We start from the raw sequence: 13397 nt of genomic DNA on the forward strand, positions 1-13397 counted from the left end.
TCATTTAAAATAATTGGCCCTCTTGATAAAAGTATTTGTTTTAATTTAGTTATTCAAGTTATTAAATTAAAAAAAAAATTATTATATTTTTTTAATACTACCTCTATTATTAAATAACTATATAAAGTGTATATACTCAAATTTATATATTAAAATATAATTAATAAGATTAATTTGTTAAAATCAGCTTCTAATAAATATTTTTAAAAAACAGTATTAAATCAATAGGGCAACTATTCTAAAAGGGGGAGAGTATGTAAAACTGGACGGAGGGAGGGAGTACTTAATTTTCTTTCTTCAAATATTCAACAGTCAACGTTCAAATACAAATCTTCTTCTTATGAATTTTGACTGTTTCTTTTTACCAAAGTGCTCTTTTTCCCCAACTTGTATCCCATATATATACACACCCTCCTTAACAAGAATTGGTTAAAAAAACATCAAAATTTGTAAAAAAAAATTACTTATAAGTCTCTCAAATATCCTTTTTTCATATTTTTATGTTACACAAGTTTATAGTCACAATGATTTTTGCTTGGAGACGTAGAAAGGATAAGGGGAAAAAGAAGCTTTCAAAATTGAATTCTTGTAAAGAACTTAAAGTTCCATCTCATTTTCTTTGTCCAATCTCTCTTGATTTAATGAAAGATCCAGTCACATTGTGTACTGGAATTTCGTATGATCGTGAAAACATCGAAAAATGGATCGACACACGTAACACAACGTGCCCCGTCACTAATCAACCTTTGAGAAACTTTGATCTCATACCAAACCATGCCATAAGGAAAATGATTCAAGATTGGTGTGTGGAGAATAAAAATTATGGTATTGAACGAGTTCCAACTCCGAGAATCCCCGTTAGCTCGTGTGAAATATCGGAGATTTGCTCGAGGCTAATGGTTGAAGCTCAACGAGGGAATGAAAAGAAGTGTAAGGAGTTAGTGGGAAGAGTCAGAATTTTAGCAAAGGAGAGCGAACGTAACAAGAAATGCATAGTGGAATGTGGGACCGGTTCAGTTTTTTCAGAATGTTTCGAGATTTTGTCGAATGTTAGTGTAGGAATTTGGGAGGAACTGTTGAAGGACTTGTTGTCTGCATTGACGTGGATGTTCCCAATTGGAGAGGAGGGGAAATCGAAACTCGTGTCATCAACGTCTTTACGTTGCATGGCATGGTTCTTGAAAGGGGAAGATTTATCAGCAAGGCAAAATGCAGTTATAGTCATGAAAGAATTGCTGTATTATGACCAAAGTTGTGCAAATGTCCTTATGGAAATCCAAGATTTGGCTGAATCTTTGTACCAAATGGTGAAAGTACCGATTTGCCCTTCGGCTACGAAAGCTTCACTGATGGTAATTTACTCAATTATTTCATATACATCAAGTGAAAATGTCAACAATATTGTGTCCAAATTTGTCAACATGGGGTTGGTTTCTTTGATTCTTGAAATTCTTGTGGATTGTGAAAAGAGCATAACAGAGAAGGCATTGGCTGTTTTGGACATTCTTTGCAACTTTCAAGAAGGGAAGCAAAAGGCTTATGAACATGGATTGACAATTGCATTAATAGCCAAAAAAATCATTAAAGTTTCAGAAATGACCACTGAATGTTCAATTTCAGTTTTGTGGAAACTTTGCAAAGGTGGAAATAATGAGAATTCTGTAATTGAGGCATTGGAATTAGGTGCATTTCAGAAGCTATTGGTGGTATTACAAGTGGGATGTGGTGAAAAAACTAAGGAAAAAGCTACTGAATTGTTGAAATTGATGAATCTTTACAAAGATAGAGTGGATTGCTTTGATGGATCAACTTTCATGTATCTGAAGAAGTCATACTGATTTTACTTTTTGTTTTGTGGGGAAAGTCAAGAAATCACCTCATAGTGAAATGAAGTTTTTGATGATCGGACTCTTCAAAAATATTATTATGTGTGTCAAATTCTGCAAAAATTGATCGCCTTTAAAAGATTCATACATACTCAATGATAATTTTTCAAGAGTTTGAATAACATAGGTTGAAACACAATTTTGTAGTACATAGGAAATCAATTTGTGTAGATAAAGAATTTTTTTTTAACCCCATATACGATTGAAATATGTGATCATTAATTTTCTTTAGTCAATTCATTAGACATTTCAAAGTTTTTCCTACTTTTTTTTTATCAGTTATTTATTTCAGCATACGTCCAAAAAGGAAAGGGTTTAAACAGGATGCAGAACATTTTTTTTTTTTTTTAATAACGGTGGTATTTGGCCAGCTTGCCCATACATTAATTATTCCATCGTGTATCTGTTATCTTTCACTTAACACGGTATCGGGTAACTTTGCCATCAAAGCTTAGGTAGATCGAAAAAATATCACCGAACATTTTTTGTCTTTCATGGAATTTGAACACTAGTCTTTCCAAGGTTTTCACCACTTCATGGATCACTAAAGTCACATCCTTGAGCCTTTGAGCACTTAGAATGCTGAATATTACACTTCCAAGAAGAATTGGATAGTGAAACAAGTAATGGAACTGAGGGGTAGAATTCTATTGTTTCTCAAATATCACATTGTGATGATTCTCAAGTAACTTGTGAACTCACAAAAAATCGGATTATTGGAGGTAAGCTTTGAGGATCACATCATTGACTTCTCAGTTACAATGTCACCTTGACCTCTTCAATTTAATCAATTTTAATCTCTTCAATAGTATGTTCTTAGTGTTCATAAAGTTTTGCAACCCCCTTGACAACATTCACCATAAGTAATTAAAGAGTCGGCTTCAAGCCAATGTTTCTAATACGATGCTCACCATACAGAAAACGTTGTCCTTTTTGCAACTTACCAAATTGCTGCAACTCCAACTTACCACGGACATGACCTTAGATAGAAGATCATGGAGGACACGAATTAAGGTAGAGGGTCAGTTAGGTAGTTGAGGGTGGAGCGATGTCTTCATGGGCGGAGCTACCTTATATCAAAGGATGATCAGGTGCACACCCTTCGCCGGAAAATTATAGTGTATGTTGACTATATGTTAGCTATTATGAGTGTGTATTTAATTTTGCACACTCTTCGTCAAATTCCTAGTTCCGCCACTGGATATCTTGTTGTACGTAGATATATTCGTTGGTGTCTGTCGTCATACTAGTCGTATTTTTGTAGTTCTTGCTTTTGATATCTAGTTCTTGCTTTTGATATCTAGCATCATATATTATTGTATTTCTATGATCACATTATTAATTTCTATGTTTTCGTCACTGTTCTCTTTTTCTTTTACTTGAATTTGTTGCACTTGAGTCAAGAATCTTTCGGAAACAACCTCTCTACCCCCATGAGGTAGTGGTATGATCTACATGCACTCTATCCTCCCCAGACCCACAAACCCACGTAGGATTTCACTGCCTATGTTGTTATTGCTGTCCTTGTTTGCAACTGTCATCTGTGTTTAGTTTTGAAATTTTTACTTGGAATTTAGGGGTTGCTTTAAAATGATTTCAGAATCTGCTATTTGTCTTTGAAGGATGATGGTTTCTTTTCGCTAAGTCTGCTCAGTTTATTTTCCTCGAGGACATAGTTCAGCTTAGTTGTTTTGACAGAAACTTCTCCTTCTCACAATCAAAATTGGTGAAGTGAGTGCTTCAGATTTGCCGCATACAATAGACCCTTTGTGGTCCAGCCCTTCCCTGGACCTTGCGCATAGCCAGAGCTTTAGTGCACCAGACTGCCGTTTTCATGCTTTAGAGCAAGAAATGGTTGCTTCAGTGAAGATGCCTTGCTTCAGACTTGTTGCTCGCTTCACAACATCGCCTAAAGTTATGAAGTGCTAGTTTTTCATGACACTGACTTTGTCTAAATGGCAAATGACACTGACTTTATTTTCTTTCGAGCAATTTTTAGTTCTACTGAGTGCCTATACATGGTATTTTATGTGAAAGCTGCATTGGCATGACACCGCTCTATTAAAACAATTTATGTAAACGACGTCATAATTCTGTACCAACAATAATACAGAAGACTCATTTCTTAACATCAGGAAGAAAGTCCCTTGCAGGCCTTTCTGTTTCCGAGGTAAGAAATCAGATGGTAAATGTCAATTGATCAGCCGGTAAATTGAAGCCAACAAACAGATCAACCAAACAAATATTAGATCAATTACAATCAAATTCATTTAGAAGTTTAAAACAATGAAAGTTACTCTATCAATTGAAGAACACAACTTTAAGCCAAAAATACTTGAAAAATATTGGTGAAACTGCCAAAACTGAGATGTGATAATAGCCTTTAACTGGAATTACCTCTGTTCCATGAAAGGTAAACTAATAGTAGTAGACTAGTAGTAGTACTCACAAACTTGTTTCAGTGTTGTTCACAGCCATCTTCAAGTTCCAAGCTCTAAAAATAGTACCCACACACTTTCATAAACGGTGCAAACTCTTATCCCTTTGGAAAATAGTCAATCTTTTTGGTAACAAGATCATAAGAGTAGACTTGCTTGAGAGTAAGAGTTAAACTCAAAGAGAAGCTTACCGTCATTCCAAATTCCCAATGGAATTGCCTCATTGGAGAAAGATTCTACAATAAATTTCTTAGTCCAAGAGAATTCATGCACCATCATCTGGATTGACATAGAAACTTATGACATACCTATACAAGTATCACTATCAATGAGAAAGTGAAGTCACGCACAGCTGAAGTTTACAAACTTCCTTATTACTACTGCTACCTACTAGCTATTTTTTGCTGAAATGTTTACAATGATCCAACAATATTTTTTGTGAAGTTCCTCATTCGTCATTCCTCTTGTCAAATCTTTCTATGAAAAATGGCTAATTATATTTGCTTTCTAAAAGTCGAACCATAGGAAATAATGTGAAAGCCTATATGTAAGAAACCGCAAGAGGCTCAAATGATTTTCTGTTGACTGATCCGCTATTATATCCTAAACAGTTCTGAATTGCTCTGATTTTCAAGCTCAATTGTTTTTTTTTTTTTTTTTTTTTTTTTGTGTGTGTGTGTGGGGGGGGGGGGGGGGGGGGGGGGGGGGGGGGGTGGGGGCAGGATTTAGCGAAATTGTATGTTCTCCGCTTTCACAATTTCTCAGCAGCTACCTTTTACATGTCAACTTTGAAAAAAAGCTTCAAAGGGCGTCTTTGCCTTCTAATCAAACCAACATCTAGAGGAGTCAAACATGCTACATCTTATAATGTGAGCTGCCAGATACACAAGGGTAATTAATAACTGTACAACATACCAAATGACAATATTGCAGTAAAATTAAGGTAGTAAACATGAATAAAATATTGAATTATATCGAGTGATAATATAAAGTTGAAACTTGCAAGCTCAAAATGATTAACATCAAGAAAGAAACGGCAAAAATACCGGCAATATCAGACTTCAAATCTCTAGAGTCAACTTATCTGCCCTCCACAGATTCTAGGCTTTCGACATAATTTATGACTTTAAACCTACCCATTAAACTTCTCCTTCGAAAGCAATAAATTTCTTCTGTAAACGCATTGTATGATACGAGTTCAGGTGACAACCCACCCGGGTTGGCAAAAAGTAGTTCAACGTCCCTCCATGATCCAACAGGTTGTGCTAACGTAGAGAAGGGTAAAAAATCAAACTGCTTAGTCCAAGACTCAGTTTCACCTTGTCGTTCATTCATCACCCATACCTCATAATGGTCCACATCTACACCATTCCCATAATCAATTATCATAGAAAGACAATCCTTTAGTACCATGAGCTTCACCATAGTGAATTTCGTAACAATGTCGTGATTAGGCAGCTTAACCCTTCCAAACACTCGCTTACACAAATCAAAACAAGTAATCACATTCAATCCATCATCATCACTACACGACATCCAATACAAACAACCATTAACACTCACCGCAGACCCACCCTTGGGTACCAAACCACAAAGAAAATCACCATCCATCTCCTCCCAAGTATCCAAACTCATCGTATAAACCCAAACCTTTGTGTCCCTCTCGTCTTTCCTTCTACACGACGATACCTTAACAACATTATAATCATCCTTCTCAGGAACGTAACCAAACATTATATACGGGAAAAACGGATCCGAATAAAACGAAACACAATCAGGCAGTTCTAGAAACCTATACTTCCTCGTCGCAGGATTCCACAACACAATACTCGAACTCCTGTTAAAATGTACACACAAAATTCCATTACACGAACCCACAACACGCACTTCATCATCAGCACTACACGGAAATGGCAAATCAACAGCGTCCACAACAACAGACAACGATTCAAGCTCAGCCAAATCCACATCTACGATTCGGTCAATTTCAAAATCTGCCAGTCTCGGGGCGAGAGTAAAGAAGGATATAGTCGGTATGTCTCTGCGACCGCGATCACTTATACGGAGAAGTTTTTCGTGCACAGGTTGTTGACGGTGTAATTGAATGAAATCACGGGATGTGATGAAAGAGTGCCATGACTTGGAGACTGTTTGGAAGCGTAAGAGTGCTTTCACCGGAAGACGTAAGAGGATTTCGACAATTTCATCTCCAGAGAGAGAGCAATTCCCTAATTTCGCAATTTCATCGTTCATCGGAAACAGGCGGAATTGGTTTGCCGATCGATAGGAAAAACCTAAAGTAGGGTTTTGATTTAGTCCCAAATGGGAAAATAAGATCGACCATTCACTCTCTGTAGCCCATATTAAGGGTACGTTTATATTAGTGTTTGATTTGATCTATTGAAAATAATATCTTATATAATTTATTCTCTTCTTGTTTTAAATTATTTGTTTCAAAGTGAGATTATACAGTTATTAAAAAAATAATAATTAATAATATAATTTTATCATTTTACCTCTATTAATTGTCTCATGTTATTAGTTTCAATATTAACATAGTTATTATATGACTGATACCAAAATACTTTTTGCATGAATAATTAGGATTATAGAGTCTTTGTAATATTTTTTAAGATTTGATAATTTAATGCTAGTAACAAGAAGTAATCAATTACTAAGGGTATAATGAAAAAAAAATTATTTTGTCTTGATTAATGAGAAATCAAATTAAAAAATTTGAGACGAATAACTTGAGACGAAAGGAGCATAAAAAAATACTTGTTTACAAAAAAAACACCCTAATAACAAAACATCCCAATCAAAGCCATATAAGTCTAAATATAGTGTTTAAATCTACGTGATATACATCTAAATATAATGTTTAAATCTACTTTCTTTCAACAGATAAAAAAATTAATAAATCATCATTAGGCTCCTTCTTTGCGGTCGTTTGATTGGGAAAAAGTTATTTTGAAATAATTAATTTTGAACTTATCCCACTATATATATGAAATAACTTATCCCTTCACTATGATATAAATGGTGGGATAAATAATCCCGATACTAACTAATATCTCACACTAAACAGGAGATAAAATACTCCTTCATTATATTCCAAAACTATTTATCCCTTATACCTCAAATCAATCAATCTCTTTGGTTTTGGGATAACTTTTATTACCCCTTAATTCCGTATTTAGTTACAAAAGTGTAGAATAACTTATCTCAAGATTAATAATTAGTACTACGATAAGTTTCCTACCTCGGGTGTCACACCCCTTTTTTTCAACTCCAAAGATTCATTTTTAAGTTTCGAAAGAGTTTTATTATTAAAGTGACAAAATGAATGTAACGCCTCGAGATCCCATCCCGAGACGTCACACGGTGCTTATGACCCCGAAGGACCACAGCTAACCCTTTACTGACATCTGTACCTTTATACTGCATAATATCGAAAATAAATGTGGAAACTAGCCATAAGGTTCAATACATCTATGAATACTCATAATACAGAAAACTGAATACTAATACGTCCGTCTGAAAAGCCTCCAAACTGTCTGAACTGTGGAGTTGATGGGACATGTCCCTAACTAACTCCGTCAACTGAAAATAAACAAAGTCTGAAACAATAATAGTAAACTGAGACTCGTCCTCAAAAGAAGAGAACTCACTGCTGCTGCTGCTGACTGGGAGTGAACTGTTGAGGATACGTTGGATCCCGTGCCTCTGAACCTATGGTGTCAAATAAAACACCATAGCGCAAATGCGTTAGTATATGAATGTACTAAGTATGTAGACGGGGTAGGCTAATGCAAGGGTTCATGCATGCACAATATCTAAACTGAATAATCATGAAAATGCCACATGAGAACACACACATAAATGCACAGAACATGAACACAATCATCGCAACACTAGATACTGAAACTCGAATACCACTTTACTGCAGACTGAACTTACTACTGACACTGAGATACTGAATCACTGACTCATCTGATACTGATAACTGAGGATCTTGATGTGCTTACATCAAGGACTGAACTTTGAGCTTACTGCTTTCGACTGACAGAATTAAAGATCAACTTTGCTAACATATTATTTCGGAAGCGATTATCAATGATAAGAAGTATGATCATGTTCGAATCTAACAACAAGAATACTCAATAAAATAAAAGATCTGAAATGGAGATCAAGCCTATCTGACGGGAGATCTCTAGATATGATAATAAGAATACTCAACATGGTCTGAGACTGAGATTAAACCTATCTGATGGGAGATCTCTAGATATGATAATAAGCATCTGTATATGAGACCAAGCCTATCTGACGGGATAGTCCATGAATCAATGGAACTATCTGAGTTCTTTATAGAGATGGATGACTGTATCTGACAGTCCTGATTTCTAAAGATAGATACTGAAACTGCAACTATGGGAAGTAGTTACTTAACTGACATACCCCAACCTACCACAGGTGGGGTCCAACCTGTGACCCCAGCTGGAAGGGTGTCAATACCGTGCCACGGGTAAAGACCTCTCTGGTCAAGCCTCATTGACGGGATGACCCTCGCAGGAAGTCGGCCTAAGGAGATATAATAGTCAAACCTCTCTGACGATGACAACCTCTACTGACGGGATACTCCTGCATCCTGTGCTGGCTACGCAGTTCTGGAGTTCAGGGATTGCTCCTAACGACTTGGCCTCTCTAATGGGAGAGCCGCCATCCCTTCCCTCGCTCGGTGCTCGCTTCTACTCCCAACTGAAAGACTCTGAACTGAAATCTTAACTGAACATAACTGAACTGAATCTGATACTGATCATGTTTCTCAAAAGATTTGACTGACGATGTAGAGCTTGAATAGATTACTCGAATCACTTTTGAGATTAAAATTGAATCACTTGAATACTATTAGATCTGAGCTGATTATAGGACTGAGGCTCGATTACTAGCGATACAGAGATTACAAAGATAACTGAGATTACTGAGCTTTCTTAAGTTCTGCACTTTTCTGAAGATACAAATTTCTATAGTTCACTAAGTTTTGAGAATTATGGCTCGACTGGAGTTATCGAGAAACTGACACGGGCTCTAGACAACAGCTTTATTGTCGGGTATAAATACCCCCAAGACTCGATAACGTAAAAGTAAAGCATAATCATTCATTCATCATCATAATCATTCATGTATTATCACAATCATTCATGCATCATCACAAGCGTTCATTAAGACATCACCTCAAGCATTTAAGGATTGCAAACCTCTATTCATCACCACAATTACTACAGAGTCACTTCAAGCATTTAGAAATCATCAACATATACTAGCGTAGAGAAAACATGATATTAGATTATACCCCATTCAAGAAGGTCTTACATCAAGTACTTCATACCTATATTAGTCTTGACACCTGTTTGGGTATCACATGGCTTGGGGAAACTTCATACTATCATGTCACAACTTATTTACTAACCACTTGACATGTATAAAAAATTTAGCATATATCAAAGAGCACATAATCGGGGAATTTACTACTATCATATCTCGACTTGTTCACTAGGGTTTTTCAACAACCACTAGACATGACCGATTTTTACACCTACTTGGGGATTTCATGCTATCTTGGCATATTTCACTCACTAAGGCATTTTATCAAACACTAGGCATGCATGGACTAGCTCATAATTTGGAGTTTTACATTCAACATACTATAATGGCTCTTATGTTTCACCTAAGCTCTTTATCAAATCTATGGGGAACATTCTTCGCTTATTCAACCATTTCTATACCCAAAAGTCATGAACACATCATATGGAAAAACAACTTCAAGAGGGTCTATCACAATCATCACATGAATTCCACATACTAGGGTCAAAGCTCATAAATTTTGTAGGCACACATAAATCAAAACTCAACAACACATTAAACACCAATTTCAACTGATACAAATCATTAACAACTCATAAACATAAAAATCTTTTAGTTTTAAAAAGGGTTCTTGAGCTTCTTGGATGAAAGGGACCCAAGAATCAACGTCTACATACCTTAACCTTTGAAATTGGATGAATCCTAATACTTGAGACTCTATCCGCACTTGTAATAAATAATCCTTGAAGCCCACACTATGAGGAACTTGATTCTTGAAGAAACCTTGAGGAATTTATGGATGATTTTTTTGAAGGATTAAGGTTCTTGATAAAACCCTAGATAGATATTCTTGAGAGAATTGGAAGAGAAAAATGATGAATTTAGGATTTGAATGAGGGTTCTCATATTTATAGAGGCTCACAAAAGGTGGAAAATGATCAAAATATCCTTGCAAAACGTCTCTAAATTGCTGAAAAAAATAGCTGACGACATCCGTGACAGGCCGTAGACCCGTGATAGGCCGTCACAAAATATCGTCAAAAAAAGGTCGAATTTTTTATTTTTTGCCTAAGGCTGACGACATCATCAGAAATGTTGTCAGAAATGTGACAGGCCGTCAGAAACGTCGTCACCCTTTTCCAGATTGATATGCTGGAGTAAAATGGGAATAACTTTTTGCTCTGATACCATTTTTGACGAAATTGGTATCGTTGGAAAGATAATTCAAATAGATTTTATTTGATATATAGTAGGTCCTCTAATTCGATATATACAAGGAGTAATGGTCGATTGAATTTGACCCAAATTTTGACGATCACTAAAACTTGAACGATAGGAAAGTTTTCAACTCGACCACGAGTTAGGGGACCTCTATGATCTTAATTCATGCTCAAATAGATTCCCACACGATTTAAAGTATTTCATACTTGGAAGGATATTTCTGAAATATTTTGACTCGGATTTTCTCTTTACCAAATACGATCTAAGAGTTAGAATGGAAGAGGATTTTGCGGGGCATTACAATGAAGATTTGTTCAGAAAAAAGATTATGTTTACATTCAAAACTCAAAGTCGCCACTTGATATAATTCGGTGTGCCAAGACACATTTGGACAATTCTTTTCAAATTAATTTGACTCTTTAAAACTGATTTGCGAACAGAGATTCCAGCTAATTCTGTTGACCGATGGAAATGTGTTAGGCATCCCTCGATCCCGTGGTTCAACCATGGTCGGTTGGTGGAGAATATCGGCTAATTTGACACTACGAATGTATAAACCACATAAACATACAAAACAATCAATCAAACCAACAAAACAAAACAAATCCAAAATCATAACATCCAGTCCAATTATTACAAATCGGAACAGAAAAATACAAAAAAAAATATAAATCCTATTCTAAACTAGTCCTAGGCTACACTCCATGCTTTACCCGATGCCTCGAGACTTCATCACGATCATCTTCTGCCAATATAGTACGTCGGGGCATTCTCTGGTGAATAAATATAAATACCTCGGGGTATTTCTCGGCCAAATGAATACACTTTTCAAATGCGGTAAACAAGACATTCAACAAATATTTCAAACATTTCAACAATCCACCAATTCTAAATTTGCCTACCCAGCCTAATGTTTGCCTACCCGCTCGACGACATATCACATTCAACATCAACAATGAATCAAAATACCATAATATTCACTTTTATCAATTTCGATTCCCGCCCCCAACTTTATTTTTATCAATCAATGATTAACACATGCTTCAATTATCAATTCACTTTTCAACATTCAAATCCAACATCAACAACATAGACATAACGACAATTAAAGCATGGTAATCATACGACTTTCACATCAATGACATCAAACATCCACCAAATCATCTAATCTCAAAAATAGCAAATTCAACAAATTACGATAAAAAAAGAGAGAATGGAGTAAAGAAATGGACCTTCCGATAATCAATTTCGGTTGATAATGATATTAAAGAAGCTCCGGATTAAAACCCCAATTAGAAGACCTCGAAAGTGTACATGATCCAACTCGGTATCGAATATTGAAGTCAAAACTGCGAACGAATAACCCGATTGGAACGAACAGAAATCAAATCCCAATTCAATACGAGTGACCAGAGCATCCAAAATAGAAATCGCAATAAAAAGCCAAACTCAAAAGAGCTAAATCTGTCGAAGAGCAACAAATTTAGGAGTATTTAAAGCTTTCCATCCAGATCCGTCTGATAATTAAAGAAAAATGGAGAGAAACCAATTCCGGCAAAGTTTTGGCCAGAAAATATCGAAGGAGACGATCGAAATTCCCTTAGACCCTCTTCATTCTCTGTCCCGATGTGCGTGTGTGTATGTTTGTTGTTGTGCAGGTGCGTATTTCCTGTCTGAGAAGAGAAGAACAGAAAAATAGCATCAATTGTGCTCTTCTTTTCTTCTCTCTCGTTGTACCTCTCTCTCTATAGCTCTCTCTTTTCTCTCTATTCATTTCTCTCCATCAATTTGCTCCATTTTTATGTGTGTGTGCGGATTAATGTGCAGATGTGTGTATGTGCCGATTTGTGGATAAAGAAAGAAGAGATGGAGTCCTCTCTTCTCTATTACTGTGTGTGCCTATATATTCCATTCAAGAATGGAAATTGATGATTAATCATGTGGCCCTCCCCCCCTTTTTGTAGTGTGTCTGCTTATCTTTTTTTTCTTTGTGGACAAGAAATGTGAGGAGGGGGTCACGTGGGTAGGTAGCATAGGAGGGTATTGGGTGGTGATGTGTCCTTTTTTAATTGGAGAGGTTGTTGGGATGTTTAAAAGAAGATAAAATTTGTTAGGATTTGTTAAATGGGATAAAAATAAAAATCAATCAATCAATCAATAAATAAAATGATGAGGTGATTATTTATTTTATTTTTCTTGTGAAAAAATTACCACGCGGATAGGATGCGTGGTAAGACGGGGTAAACGGTAAAAATGCTTTCAGGGAGTGACAAAATTAGGTGTCTATGTCGGGGTGGTATAGTAATATCAGAATAACTTATATCGGGATTAAATGCGTAGAATAACAAAAGTACCCTTCTCAAACCCACTTTTTTTACATCACTTTTTCACATTCATGTATATTCCTGTAGTTTTTAATACAATTTTCTTCACTATTCGTTATTTTTTTGACAATATATATCTCTATTAAAAAATTTACACTATAAAT

The 13397-nt window shown here is 35.8% G+C and overlaps 2 protein-coding genes across 2 annotated transcripts; one reads left to right on the forward strand and one right to left on the reverse strand.

The window, feature by feature from the left end:
• The first annotated feature begins 367 nt into the window (after nucleotides 1-367).
• On the forward strand, nucleotides 368-1974 carry LOC107849619 (U-box domain-containing protein 21-like). Its single transcript, XM_016694175.2, has one exon. It carries the CDS (start codon nucleotides 501-503, stop codon nucleotides 1836-1838), a length of 1338 nt encoding a protein of 445 aa, XP_016549661.1. The 5' UTR covers nucleotides 368-500; the 3' UTR covers nucleotides 1839-1974.
• A 3248-nt stretch (nucleotides 1975-5222) lies between these two features.
• Nucleotides 5223-7072, reverse strand: LOC107851433 (F-box/kelch-repeat protein At3g23880). Its single transcript, XM_016696441.2, has one exon. The coding sequence runs from the start codon at nucleotides 6575-6577 to the stop codon at nucleotides 5405-5407; it is 1173 nt and encodes a 390-aa protein (XP_016551927.2). The 5' UTR covers nucleotides 6578-7072; the 3' UTR covers nucleotides 5223-5404.
• Between the last annotated feature and the right edge of the window lie 6325 nt (nucleotides 7073-13397).

The sequence above is a fragment of the Capsicum annuum genome, chromosome 12 (genome assembly GCF_002878395.1).
Source record: "Capsicum annuum cultivar UCD-10X-F1 chromosome 12, UCD10Xv1.1, whole genome shotgun sequence".
Lineage (NCBI taxonomy): Eukaryota > Viridiplantae > Streptophyta > Magnoliopsida > Solanales > Solanaceae > Capsicum > Capsicum annuum.

What these genes read in the sequence shown, in the direction of transcription:
- LOC107849619 (XM_016694175.2), top strand. Translation starts at nt 501, where the DNA reads ATGTTACACAAGTTTATAGTCACAATGATTTTTGCTTGGAGACGTAGA.
- LOC107851433 (XM_016696441.2), bottom strand. Translation starts at nt 6,577, where the DNA reads ATGAACGATGAAATTGCGAAATTAGGGAATTGCTCTCTCTCTGGAGAT.